Source organism: Podospora pseudoanserina, chromosome 5 (genome assembly GCF_035222485.1).
Source record: "Podospora pseudoanserina strain CBS 124.78 chromosome 5, whole genome shotgun sequence".
NCBI lineage: Eukaryota > Fungi > Ascomycota > Sordariomycetes > Sordariales > Podosporaceae > Podospora > Podospora pseudoanserina.
Window position 1 is genome coordinate 4,010,686 of NC_085924.1, and position 15,117 is coordinate 4,025,802.

The 15,117-nt window shown below is 41.7% G+C and overlaps 1 protein-coding gene across 1 annotated transcript; it reads right to left on the bottom strand.

The window, feature by feature from the left end:
* Positions 1-7,475: 7,475 nt before the first annotated feature.
* On the bottom strand, positions 7,476-10,478 carry QC764_509900 (uncharacterized protein). Its single transcript, XM_062948245.1, has 3 exons — positions 9,742-10,478; positions 8,050-9,657; positions 7,476-7,927 (listed from the first exon to the last, which is right to left on the bottom strand). Exons 1-2 carry the CDS (start codon positions 10,224-10,226, stop codon positions 8,271-8,273), a joined length of 1,872 nt encoding a protein of 623 aa, XP_062799662.1. The 5' UTR covers positions 10,227-10,478; the 3' UTR covers positions 7,476-7,927; positions 8,050-8,270.
* Positions 10,479-15,117: the final 4,639 nt, after the last annotated feature.

The window sequence follows — 15,117 nt, forward strand, 5'->3', positions numbered from 1 at the left end:
TTAAATTTTATTTTCTTAGATATTAACATTATTATGTTTATTTGAAACTAAATCCAAATATAAAAACAAATCTATTACCTACGGTTTTCAATAAGTAATACTTCAATAAATTATTGAAATTAAAAATATATTATTAATAAAAAATATCCCGTTTAATTTCCCTTTATATTTTTAATTTTATTAACGATTTCTTTTGGAATATTTAATAAATGTAACTAATCCTTCTCTTAAATCAAACTCATATATAGCATCTATTAATACAGCGAAAAAAAACAGTTAAATAGATACTTTATTGTCACAATCGTGGCTCAAGAACCAACGCACGGGGCGCGGGACGCTCCTAGCCAATTATTACGGACCAACTGTGACAAGGGCTGTAATATCAGGGCTTGGAACTCATGGTTCAATTCAGGCTAATAATCTTCAATGGCCTCGAAGTCTGTGATACCGAAAAGAAGAAGAAGAGATACAGTCTTGGTGTTTCTAAACGCGTATTTTATCCTTCCTCGCGTGGCCCGTGCCCTTGTTGGCCTCAGGCCATCGCTAAGTCCTTCGATATCCTCCTGGCCAGTGGCCTTCCTTTGATAACCGCCATGCCTCTGTTTGTCTGCCTCACTTTAAATGAGAGGTTCTCAGTTACCCTCCCTTGCAGTTATCGGCGGTGTTATTGGGCCTGCAGGTAGTTGGCTTTTGCCGGTATTTCCCCCTTCTTATACTCGCCCTCGTATCGGTTTTATGCCTTAAGGTGTTTTAGTTGTTATGGTTGCGTGAAAGGTTTAGTTGGCTATTAATCGAAAGGTTCTTTTAAACGGGCCTAATATTTTCTTATTTAGCTTTTTAGAGGGTCGACGGGTTTTAATATACCTAGCGTTAAGTATTATAAACTAATCCTATTTAAACAAAAGTATTTCTTTTCTCTTCGAGTTTACTTACCGCTTTATACGCTTACGGGTATCTTCTAAAGAATTCTACGCTTCTTTATAAACTTAGGTTATTTAGTATACGTATAGCCGGCTCGAAGGGTTATAAATAATAGTATTCGACGAGGGGTTATTAAAGGTAAGGTAATAACCGTAGTTAATAAAGAAAGGCGATATACCTATTAGTATTTTATAGGTATTATTATACGTAAATTCTACTATAGAAAGTAATTTATTTTAATTAGCTATTTCGTAGTTAATAAAGGCGCGGAGATATATCTTTAATTTTTAATTTACGATTTTTATTTATCTATCTATTTAAGGATAAAAGGCTATATTTATACGGCTATTAATACCGACGAACTTTAGAAAGTCCTTCTAAAAGTATACGGTAAAGCGTAAATCGCGGTTAAAAATAATATTTACCGGTACGCCGTAAAGTCGTTAGTATTCGCGCGCGAAAATCTAAATTAAGTTATTAGTTTTCTTCGCTTCTATACGTAAAGGAATAAAGTATATTATTTTAATAAATATATTTATAATAACCTAAATCGAGTTACACTTAAAAAATAATAAAAAATCCGTAATAAAGTTTATAGAGATCGCTTTCCACGGCTTTTACGGAATCTTTATTAGTTAAAGTAACCCGAAGGTATTATAGTGTAAGTACTTATTTTATTAATATTTTTTATATTTTCGTACGTATTCGCGAACTTCCTAATCTATACTTAGCTATTAAAAATTACGTCGAATAAGGTCGATAGTCCTATTTATACTTAAATAACCTACGATAACGGAATTATATTTAGATTCGAAGATCTTTTTTCGCAATGCTAGGTCGTTAGGGATCCTCAATAGGTTATTATAGTATAGTAGACCGTAGTCCTCGTATTTATTTTTAAACGGTATTACTAGATTCTTAATATAGTCGGTATCTCTATTAATAGCTATCTTAACCCGGGTAAGGAAATCGTTATTTTACGCCGAGGTAATTAATATATTAGTAAGCCTTACGGAAGAAACTAGGAAAGAAGGTCCTTTATTTAACGGTAAAAAGTAATAATTTTTTAAAACCGAAGTAATCGGCTAATCTTTATCTTCCCCTTTTTTAAGCCGATACTAATCGAGTTTTAAAAGTACGTCGGCTTTACCGTTAAATTGTTTAGACCGATATATAATAATAAAGTTATAGGCGGCGAGCTTTTACGCTTACCTTACTTAGCGTCTATTTAAGACCTTCGCTATAGTAAAGTATATTAGGTTTTAATAATCGGAATATACTTCGATATAATATTTTGCCCCTTCGAAGTATTTTTACTATTTTATAAAACAATTGACTATAGTTAATAGCTCTTTATTATATATTTTATAATTTATTTTTAGTTTAGTAAGCTTTCTAAAGTAAAAAGTAACCGGGTAGAGCTTACTATCGTTCCCTTTCTAGGACATTACTTTACTTAAGGCAAAGTTAGACGTATCCGTCTTTAGGACCGTTAGCTTTATTAGGTCGAAGTAAGCAAGGATAAGAGTAATAGTAAAGGCCTCCTTAAGCCTATTAAATATTATTTCTATAATTTATATTTATTTTTATTAATGTATATCGAGCTTTAAGGATACCGTAAGGGCTTAAGTAATAGCAGAAAACCCCTTAATAAAGCGTCGATAAAAGTTAGCGAAGCCGATAAAGGATTAGGTAACCTTAAGTATAATAGGTCTTTCCCAATTTAAAATATAGTTTACCTTCTCTTTAGATATAAAGATCCTATACTTAAAAATAATATATTTAAGGTACTTAACCTACCTTATAACCTATATATACTTCTTTATTAAAATAATAAAGTTATTCTCTTTTAACCGCCGTAATACTTTTTTCGTAAGCCGGTTATATTCCTCTATAGTCTCGGCGTATATAAGGATATTATTAACGTACGCTAATACCCTTATATCGATTAGGTTACTAAAGACTTTATAGACTATAGCTTAGAAGGTAACTAAGGTATTAATTAGCCTAAAATATATAACCGTAAACTCGAAAAGACCGTAACGGTAGCGGAAGGCTATCTTCTACTTATCTCCCTCCTTAATTCGTACAAAATTAAATCTACTTTTAAAATCGATTTTAGTAAAGTACTTAGCTCCGGTAAAACGATCTTATAACTTATTAATAAGTAATAGAGGATACCTATTAAAGATAGTAATACTATTAAGTACTCTCTAATCTACTACTAGTCGAAGGTCGTCTTTATACGTTCTTTTCTTCTCGATAAAGGCGTCTTTATTTATTATAAAGAGTAGAGCACTATAAAGGGACTTAAAAGGCCTAATCTTTCCTTCGGCTAGCATTTTATTTAGCTATATACGTAAGAACTTAAGCTCTTTACCGTTAAGGGAGTAAATAGGCTCCTATAGTAATATTTTACTATTTATTAAGTCGATCGTATAGTCCTAGGGCTTATAATTAGGTAGCCTTTTAAATATATTATAAAGGACTAATAATATTAGGTCCCGGAAGCGTTCGGGAATAAAGCTTCGATCGTCTTTAACGTTAAAAATAATTTTATTAGCCTTCCTAAATACCGATAGACTAATATATCGTTCGCGGTATATAGGAATAGTAAATATAATCTTTATAGGATTTTAATCGTAAAAGCTAATTAATTAGTATTTTTAAAGCTACTAGTATAGTAGGATAATATTATATTTTATATCGAGCTTATTAACTTCGAATTATAATTTAGTAAAGTAGTTTTTTAAGTACCTAAATACTACGGTATCGGTATATAATATTTCCTTATTAATATTTCCTTTTTTAATAAAGGATTAAAGGTAGAATTTAGGAGGGTAACGGAAGGTCTTAATCGCGAAATATATAGCTATATCCTTTAATAAGATAGGAACGGTATTACTAAGATCTAAAAGAATATATACCGGGTATTCCCGAAGGTACGCGTTAGTACTTTCGATAATATTTATATTAACGATAGGCCTAGTCCCTACCTTAGGCCGGTATCGTAATTATTTATTTTTATTTTCTTCGCGAGGGCACTTAACTCCCGTAATAATAACGCTAATAGGCCGATTATATCCTATTAGCGTAGTTAAGCGGCCTAATAAAAACCCGTTTCGGTATTAAATATATCGTTATTATATACCTCGAAGACTAATAGGTTATTATTATTAAAATATATTATAATAGTATTAATTCGTACTTTCTTTAAGGGTATTATTTCTTTCTTTTCTTTCTCCGCCTTCCTTTTAACTTTAGCTACTTTAGGGAGGGCTAACGGAAAGTTATTACTAGAGATATCCTTTTTAGCGAAGTAGGCGAGGGTATAGTAGTTATTACGGCTATATCGCTAGTATATAGACCCGTCCTTTTTATACCTATCGATATTATTTTAGGAAATTTCTATTAATATTTTTTTTACGGTTACTTATTTAATATCTTTTAAATCGGGTTTAACGTTTAAAGCCTTAAAGGGTACCTTATTGCTTCTTAAAAATAGATTTAACGGTTATTAAGAGTGATTTTAGTAGGGAGGGCCCGACTTTAAGCGCTCCGAGGTCGAAGTAAGTATATCTTTTTCCGCCCGGTAACCGACTAAAATACTAAGATTAATAAGTATATTCTTATAAATATAATTAATTTCCTAAATAACGTAAAAAAAGTCCTTATCTATCTCCGGGACTCCTCCTTATTTTAAATAAATTAATTTAATAATTTCGTCCGGAAATACCTTTAAAATATAGTTTTAAAACGTAATTCCTAACTATTAAATTACTTCGTTAAGGTCTATAAGCTCGGTTAAATATTATAAGATATTTCTTTAATATTAAAGCTTTTATATTTTATAGGCGTTATAGTACCTTTCGGCTATATCCCGAAAGCGTTCTTAAATAGTAATAATATAATTACTTTAGATATCCGTAAGGCCTAACCTCCGTACTTAATTAATTCGTTACTAATACTATATTTAAGCTTTATTAATAAAAAAGGATCTAACCTAATTAATCTTAACTTAGTCGGTAGGAAACCCTATAGGGTAAAAGTCTATATATACTTTTACTTTAAGTTATTAAAACCTAAACTTAAAAAGGTCTTTACTATTGTAGGCTAAGGGTTTTACTATATATACCGGGTTAATTTAAACTAGTACCTAAAAATATTAATAAATAAATCGAATAAAATTATTTTAACCCGAGGGATTAAATAATTAGAGGCGGTTACGTAAGGCTAGAGGTCCTTTAAATAGTCTTCCTCCGGCTTTATCCGTAAGTAATCGCCTTTTACGGTAATCCTCGTAAGAGTCCTCTAACTTCGAGTTATTAAAGTTAAAAGGAGGTTCCCCGTTAATAGCGATAAATTATTATAGAAGGAAGCTTCCTCCTCCGCCACCGTTAGGTATAGGCGTTATATATATAGGACCGGCTCGAAAGGATTTAAATTAAATATTAACCTATTAAACTATACGGCGTATTTAGGTATCCTATAGTACCTAAGTAGTTAAACGTTTTTATATATATTAAGTAAAGGATAATATTTTTAATAATATAGCTATAGATAAATACGATAGTCGTACCGATATCTATTAACTTACGTTACGCTAAATAAAATTAATATCGGTATTAAGATTCCGCTCTATTTAAATACGGAATTCTTTAAGATCTTTTGCTATAAACTTCTTAACCTATTTTATAATATACCGTTTATAATTATTAAAAGTAACGGGATTAATAAATTCTTTAATTAAAAGTCCTATAATATTTCGGTCGCGTTAGGTAGCCTATTCCTAAACATTACTATTAAACCTTTTCTAAAATATAATCTCCTTTTCGAGGGTTATTAAAGTAGAGTAGTATCGGTTAGCCACTTCGCTAAGTTACTCGATAGTTTATTAACGCTACCGTTCGTCCTAAATAATAATTATAATAGTTTTCTAAATCTAGTTCGTAAAAGTAATATTATTATTTTTAACTTATTAACGGAAGTACTTAATTTATTATTTAAAGACTTGGACCCCGAGCTTAACTATATTAACGTAAATAATATATTATTTACGGATATACTTATATTACTATTTAAAGTATATAAGTTTTTAATAATTAATACGCTCCTTATATTACTATCGAGTAAACTATTATATACTTTCGTAGGCCTTGTTTATTCGGCGATAGAATTCGATAATCTATAGTGCCGGGTTATAGACGGCTTTAAGTAAAGGCTAGATCTTAAAAGGGTCGCTTATAATAACTTTAAAGTCTTAAGGCGAGTAGAGCGTAAGTTCTATATAGTCGTCGACCTAGATAGGCTCGGCTAAAGGAGAGCGATAGTCCGCTATATTATAGGTAGAGATAAATATACTGTCGAATTCTTTTTATAGGTTTCGAGCGGTCGTATACGTAAGTAATACCGTGACTAATAATATCGGAAGGGAAATATAGGCTGCGTAGTTAGGAATAAAGGGTCGCGGAATAAGCGACGTATTAAAGGAGTATTCTCCTATAGTAAAGTCGGAGTCTTCGTCGTCGTTAACCCAAGGGTTATACGGTAATAGAACGAATCCTTTAACGATATCTGAGGGTGGCGCTAATAATAATATAGTGGACATCAATAAAGGAAGAAAGCGGGGTAAGTAGCGATAGCGCTATAGCGTCGTAGTGCAGTAATTATCGTCTTCGATTATTTAAAGATTATATATAATAAGGGCTGTAATATTAGGGCTTGGAACTCATGGTTCAATTCAGGCTAATAATCTTCAATAGCCTCGAAGTCTGTGATACCGAAAAGAAGAAGAAGAGATACAGTCTTGGTGTTTCCAAACGCGTATTTTATCCTTCCTCGCGTGGCCCGTGCCCTTATTGGCCTCAAGCCATCGCTAAGTGTGGGGCACCAAAGGGCCCAGGTTTTCCCAGACCCACACCGGTTTGCTCTTAGGGCTGGATTTTCTTACTGTTTTCTTTTGAACTAACAACCAACTACTGTAATACTAATTTGCTTACCAATTTTGGCCATTTTTTGGCCTCATTTTCGCCGCCGGTGACTTTCCTAGGTCGCCAGCCCAACACCAAGTCCTTCGATATCCTCCTGGCCAGTGGCCTTCCTTTGATAACCGCCATGCCTCTGTTTGTCTGCCTCACTTTGAATGAGAGGTTCTCAACGTGCAGTTACCCCTCCTTGCGGTGGTATCGGCGGTGTTGTTGGGCATGGTTGCAGGTAGTTGGCTTTTGCCGTGTGACACCAACCGAAAGTGTAGAGAAAGGCTCGCGGTGATCCAGGTGAGCGGAGCGACAGGATCACGATGAGCATAGTGTGACGAACCCCTATCCAGAACCTCTGAAAGGGATACTAGTTGAAGGTACTTCTAAACAATCCTGGTTAGATACTATTTAGCTGTACCGAACCAGAATTACGTTCAGCTTGACTTGGCTCATCTCATTGACCACCCTGGCCCTGTCCGTAATTACTCTGTTCCCAGCCCGTAGAACCCGGGTCAGCATGTGACTCCGCCACATGCCTTTCCACCCCAACTGCACCCAGATCATTTCCTTGACCACCGGCCTCCAATGCATCTACTCCCGTCCCCATGTTGTTCACTGGTGCTTCGGTGTGATACATCGTGTTGATCTCATGTTGACCTAGTATCGCTTGTGCTGAGCGTCCGGGATTAGCAGTCTATTGTTATCCATGTACAACCATCACCAGAAACTTACACCCCTGAGCAAGTGACTGTTCTTCAATTAGACCCTGCTGTCATGTCAGACAGGCCTGAAGGGGGTTGTGTTCATTCCAGGATGTCTCAAGACTAAGTGGGCACCCTGAGTGGGGGCAACACCATCCTCCCATCCCATTTCCAACGGTATTGGTAATTTGGTTATGATAGACATGTAAATTGGTCACACGGCCACATGGAGTGGGACTACAGGCATACAGGATGGCAAAGTCCGTATTTGTGTGGCAGCTGGGACACTTGTATCGTACGTTGATATACATTTTGAGTGCCTTCGGAGTGGAAGTTAAGAGTATTAGGCAATCGATCTCTGAGCATAGAAACCATAACAGGTTGGACAGAGGTTAAAAAACAGATGTCTTGGGACTTGCACATGGACAGGATCAAGATCAATTCCATATGAAATGACATGGTACACTGTACCACGGTAACGTAGTCCGACTTGAAAAGCGTTCTGTATAAATCATGAACAAGTTTGCTATTTGTGGTGGGTTTGTAGGTTTGCATCATGTTTCCTTTGATGAGGACCAAAGGTGCAGTGTGGAAAGCCAAGTTTTGGTGAAGACGTTGTGAACGTGACGATCGACGTGTGATGTCAAAATAAGCTCTTGTCCATCCCTGTCTAGCCGCTTGGCAGCCACCCCTTTTTAGCTCTCCACACCCGCCTTTGCCATTCGGACACCAGCTCCACCTTTTCCATAGCACATTCCCAACTCCCAGCCTCATTCACATCACCAACCCCGTCGTAAACAGCCTTCTCTGGCCAAGGGCATATGGGTCGTTGCATGAACACGCCCGTGTTTGAGTCAGTTGGCCGATGCCAAGTCGTGGCAACAAGCTTGTCGACCGCCTTCCCCTCCTCGGTCCACGCCATCAGTGCCAACAAAGCATCATGGTCGACATCCTCAAACCCCGGTACGGACCAAGTATCGCTCCCCATAAGTCCTGCCTGAAAAGCGCCTCCAATATTCCATGGTGCATTCGGCTTGCAATCCGGTGTTGAAAAACAGTGTCCCATGCCAGGAATTTGGAAATACCGAATGAACTCACGTACCCCATCCAGGTCGCCCCCAAAGGTGTCAATGGTCTTGTTATAGTACCACCAGGACCCCTTCTCCGGTACCAGGCCATCTGCCAAACCATGATACAAGATCACCTTGCCACCTCGGTCCTTGAAATTGGAGATGTCGTACTGGATAGCTGAAGAATGACCAGGATCCAGTCTTTGTGCCTTGTCGATAATATCCTTCCCAAGCTTTGAGGTACTAGTCCAATCTAACTCCTTGTCGTCATTATCAAGCAGAAAATCTCTAACATACCCCAGGCCATACGGGCTCGGTACCGTCCCACCCAACAAGATCGACCACTGATTCTCAGAGCTGAGTGTCAAACCAGGGTACAGCAACTCCCCATCCTCGGATAGCCACCCTTCATAAACCTTCCTAGCTGTCTCTGCCTGCTCTGCAGTCAGGCACTTACTGATGTTTGTCCCAAACTCTGAGCAAACCAAGGTTCCAAGATCAAACTCGCACTTGTCAGGACTGCTGACAATGCCATCCTGTACTCCATCCACATTGTCACACTGTCTGATGACCTCTTCGAGTAGCAAGGAGAACTTGTTCAATGGAATATAGTACGGGTTCAAGTCGTCGGCAGGCACATTGTACAAGCCTATCTGCATCAAGAACGGGTTCAGCCGTGCTGTCCACCAGGCAGGGGCCCCAATCAGTGCGCCGTCGAAGCTGTCGGGGAATTCCTGTAGCTCTCGCAATCCCTGGCGGCCACCGGTCGAACAACCGCTGTAGTATGTCCAGAGTTTGTCATGGTCAGGTTGTTGGTAATATCTTTGAAAGATCTGTTTACCCAAAACAACGGAACCATGCATGGCTCTCCAGCCCCAGAGTTCCTTCTTCTCGGCGTGGCCATTTGCCCAGGAGGTCTCGAGGGCAGTCGAATTGTGACCGGTGTCGGTCGAGAGGGCCGCCATGCCGTGGTGGGGACCTGCTGCCCTGTTTTCTTGTTGTCAGCACCGATCAACAATGCAATGATTGCGGTGAAGGCGATGCCAGGACCAATCGGACCTCGGTACTCACATGTCAAGCCAGTTGATACCACCGGAGAAGCCCCCATTTCCCACCACGAGCAACCTCTTTGGCGAAGGGAGCTTATCAGGCAAGAACAGCCCAAAACGGTAGCTCGCCGTGCTGGAGTAGTCGATTCGGAGGGTGACGGCGCATAGCGGAGGGAGATTGGTGGGGTTCACTGGGTATGCAGGGTCGGAGGCTCCTTCACCATAGGAGCCGTTCGCAGGGACAGGGATCACGTTCTCGACGGTCGCAGGCGTATTGAGGGTATGCAAGATAGAGGAAAGATATTGAGAATTGCACTTTGGATGTCTCGCCTGCCGGTCATCGTGTTGTCCTTGGGACTGTCGAGATTCAAAATGGTGATTGCGTTTGCATGTCGATGTGATGGTGGCGAAGTGGAGATTTGGGAGAGGGGAAGGTGATGTAAGGGCGTGCAAGGTGCTGAGGAGGATCGCGACTGCTGTTGTTGTGATGAAGCGCCACAGGGTCATCGCTTATTAGTCATTGGTTGCAAGAATATTTGGATGTGAAGGACTAAATGAGGCGGTTTTGAAGGGGGGTCGTCCAGACGTCAAGTGCCTGAGGAAGATATATACCCAATCGGCGGTTCTACATGTACTGACAGCGGCAATAGTGATTTGGGGTGAGACATGGGGTTTGGGGACAACTGGGTTCATTGCCACGGTATTCCTGTTGTGGCAGAGGGACTGGGAAGGTGGCATTGTGGACAGCTCGTTCTGCCACTTGCCATTGAATATCCATCGTGATTAGTTGCAGTCAACTTGGTGACTTTTCAAGGTCATTTAGTTCATTATTGGACGCTTCTCAATCTGATCAGATGACGGGTAGCAAGTCCGTGCCGGGCCAAGTGATCCTGGTGGCTGGGATCCTAGACTCGAGCTTCCAAACAGTAAAGCTCTCCAGGCACACTGGAAAGGTCATTGTGACGACAATAGGAGACTATGGAGCAGCTGTTACCGGGAGTATCCATGGACACAGTTCTCTAGTCGGAAACTGCTAAATCGATCAGTCCACCTTTCCCCAAACACTACTGAAAAGTCCCTTTTATAGTGACGACAGCCGTAACTCTAGACAATTTCTATCCTTCCACGTCCAATCCCGGCCCAACCCCGGCCCAATGATCTATTCCCGTCGCACCAACACCGACCCTCCGATAGCGGCTGAGACCCGGGGAACCACCAACCTCCTCCAGCAGTATAAAAGTAATATGTCGTCTTGTACCGCAACACAAATGTGTTATCAGTTTCGACGTGCCAGCACATCCGTAGGCAAGATAGCCTGGGAAAGGTGACGACATCCGAGGTAGCTGTCCGGCTGTCCAGAGATATCCACGACCAGAATTGATTGCCATCTGACGTAATGGATTATATTCCCTTCATTCCAGAAGTCAGACACGGTTCATCCTGTTGATCCCGCTTGGCCTTGGCGTGTACAAGTGGCAGCTCAGCTACCGTGCCCTCTAACACAAGAACCTCAGTGCCCATGGTGGTAGCATGGAAGGTTGGCAGTTTGTTGAAATCCAGGGGCATGGAACCTCGTGCTACCACGAGATCGGATTTCATCGAATCGGAAAGAGTGTTGGGTTAGACAACGCGACGCTGACAAAATGTCCAAAACCATAAGGGTAACGTTGGCGGGACTTCGAAGTGCTTGTCCCCATCATATCCGTTATTAGTGCTTTCATCATCACTACTCGCAGTCACAGCTTTGGTCCTCTGCATCTGCATCAATGGAGACCTCGCTGCTGAGTCAGCCCATCAGCCTCGTTGTATGCCTCCTTAACAACGATTTTTCCACCATTCCTCTCAATTGGCCGCCAACTTTCGTTAATTTATAGCAAGCCCATGTGAACCGATCGCTCCCACAGCCCAAGCATGTATCCTCCGAGATCATTCATCTGGCTAAAGCTCTGTGCAAGATCAGCAATCGCAAGTAAACGGTCCTTTCCGTAGGTCAGGGAGCACCTTGAATATTTCTCAACGAGCCGATACCAGTCCACAGAGGCCTGGAATGAATCGGTCACAGACCATTTGCTATCCTCTGGATGGAGAAGCAGCGTGCTCCCTGATATAATGTCATCAGCAATCGGACCAGCCGCATCATCGAAGAAGACATGGTGGTCTACAAAGTGTAAGAGTCGTCGTGACAGAACCCGTTTTGAAACACCCAACCCCGTCAGTTGAGAAAGCTTCCCGTAACTTGATCGCCAAAAGAGCCCAGAATGGTTAGGTGGGCGATGGTACGATGGGGGGTGAAGAAGTAGCTGGGTGAACGCAGTACTAGTGTCGGTGGAGGTTTCAGGCTGGTATCCAAAAACCCGGTTGTGCTGTCTCGAGCGGTGTGATCTGAGATCGTGCAGGAGGCATGGCTGTAGACTGCAGCCATCCGCGCAGACTCGCGAGCCCAGTCGTCGGCGTCGTCCTGTAAGATGCACAGTGCATCAATCCAGAGGTACCGATGCCGCAGTGACCACCTTGACTGTTGACCCTGATCACATCTTTCGAACTGCTGACACAGTCAGATTATTAATGTTAGAAGCACCTTCCACTCCCAAATCAAGTACCCTCGTCAGAAGAAGTTCCCCTGACATTGCGGCGCTACCCGAGGCCCCTGAATGGTCACCTGTGGCGTTGATGCGGTCATATTGTTGGCCTGGTAGCTTGGCAACACTGACCCCAACTCGTGACCTCATGGCTTTCCAGCATTCCTGATCTTGGTGCCCTGAATGAGGCAGGTGTGTTAGGATCCGAACCAAACGTTTCCCCAGCAGGAGTACTGATACCAAGGCGACTTACAGGCTGCAAGACTCAGTTTCCCAGCTCCAAGGAATAGGAACCCGACTGGGTGATTTTCTCTTTGTCCTATTCCTGGATCGAAGTAAGCCAAAGATCCAACTGGCCCACGGGGATTGTATGTGTGTTAGTAAATGTTGCACCCCAATTCAGCGGCATCCGGAGATGTTGAAGCTGATGAAATGCGGATGCAAGATGAGCCCCGTGAAAATTCAAACCATGGATGTGCTCGTGGAATCTTCCTTATAATAAGTTTCTTGATATCGAGCTCCAAGCCATGACTGATGCCGGATTCAGAATCTCCGATTATGTATCTCGCGGACCTGCAGACTTGTTCATTCATAAGTTCGGTCCATATCGGCGGGGCAATATTGCCTTCCTCGCGGCCGAAGTTGGCGCAATCAAGATGATGCCAAGGATGGGGATGACGAACCTATGATTTTTTGGTCCAAGGAAAGATTAGGAGTGATGTCTGAGAAGGACTTGATACGGAAACTGGGAGGCTATCACCACATAGCTCCCATTCACCACTGCTTCCCAAGTTTGACTGTGGGTGGGTGCGACAACGCATTGAACGTTGATTGTCCCTATATCGAAGCCATGAGACATCACATCTTGAATCATTCGCCAAATATTCATTTTAACTGTTCAGGCATAAACCCTATCGCACGTGCCATCATCATGAAATCAAAAAAACAGCTCATGAAGGCAATAGAGGGTGATCGGGATGGACCACTCGACAGAATCGGAGGGTGCACAAGTATTTTTATTGTCTACAATGGCCAGAGGGACTTCGGTGTCTCCTCCAAACGTGTGCCAAAAGCCTCATCGACACAATCTCAGATGACATACGTTCGGAATCAGGCTACTCTCCAATCATGATCCTGGCAAGGCGAGCGCATGAGCATGATGAGTATCTCAAGTCCGCGGACGTTCTCTTCTCAGCAGGGTGCATTGCCCAGGTCCGAGTTGAATATGCCTCTTGGCTTTACCATATCATTCAAGGATTCTTCAATCTTTTCCTCAGACACCTAGTCCAAAGGCGGAGGTCACTGGTCAAACTAGGGCAGCGCGAGTTGAGGATATACCGGGATTGGGGTATGAGTGTGGTGATGGACAAAGAGGCCCCCCTACTATATGAAGCATTAACAAGTGCTGGCATTCCGGTCTCTTCCCATCTCTCCGTCCCGGCGTGGTACTGTACCGTATTTCACAGCCTTGACATCGGTATTCAAAACTTTCCGGTACTGTGGCAAAACAGATCTCGTGATTACGACTGTTCTAATGATATTGGACTGACTTCAGTGATGGTTTGGTTGGACAAAGAGTTCAGCATGAATCGGCAAGTTGAGAATGTCAAGGTTGAGGAGCGAAAAAGGTTGCTTGGATGGACATGGCTGTCTTGACATGAGGCAGAGAGATCCGAGGAATCTGGGGCTGAATCGATATTCCACCGGTTGGCACTACATGTCTTCTATGATCGGACTCACAGCGACCAGCGACATGTGCTGGGGTAATCCCCCACCGCAAAGAGGGGGACATTACAATCCACCTTTGGCATGGGAGATGGTATCGAAATTACTGCGAATTGACAGCAGAGAGAGATGCAAGTGCTGGTGTACGCCTAATATGGGTGGCTACTCCGGACTCACATCTCTTTGGAAAGAGTATGGTTTCACACTTTCAGTACTCATATACCTCAGCAGATATAGCACGAATAGGTCGCCTACTGACCTGTTCTGGCGACATATCCTGACCCACCATACTCCAAATTTCATGGAACATATCGTTCTTCACCAGAAAGCATCTCTGTGCTTTGTTCAGTTTCTTACGTTTGAAGCACTGGACCTGACGCATACTTGCTGCATCCTGGAAGACCTAGGGACACTCGAATCATATGGACCCCCTAATCCCATGAAGAGAGCCTTTCATGACATAGCCAAGAGAACAAAGATCCCCAAACTCAAACACTACAATTTGGCATTACCTTCCTCCCTCTTGGGTATCCATGTTCGCATGAAGCCGTGGCAGGAGATGAAATATCAGACAGACATAACGGAATCACCCCGTGTTATCGCCAATTGCGACAACAAAATTATCGAGGAAATCATGGCGGACCCTTTGGATCAAGGAAACGCCCGCATCCTTCAACAGCTCATGGCAGAATTTGAAGAACCTTTGTCCCAACTCGATACATCGGATCCACGATCCTTGGAAAGATTTATATGGGGTCCGTGGCGTCAGCGTATATCGGAACTGTATGTTGTCAATCCCAGGCTTATTGCACAGATGAAGGAAGTTGCTAGCAATGTTACCACTTGTAAATATATATACCCGTTTGTTTACCTGCTTTAAAGTCCCTCGCATAGTAGGGCTGACCATGTGGTTCACAGATGAAATACCTGTTCGACTGCAGACCTTACTCGGCGAGAAATTCTCCCTGCTTCGTCTGGACACCGAGGGCACAAGTTCTCAGATGAAAAATGTGGAAGAGAAGCTAAATGAATGGGAACGAGACTGTCCGTATTGCAACGTCATGGTACCAGAAGAGCCGGAGGAAAATGAAGGC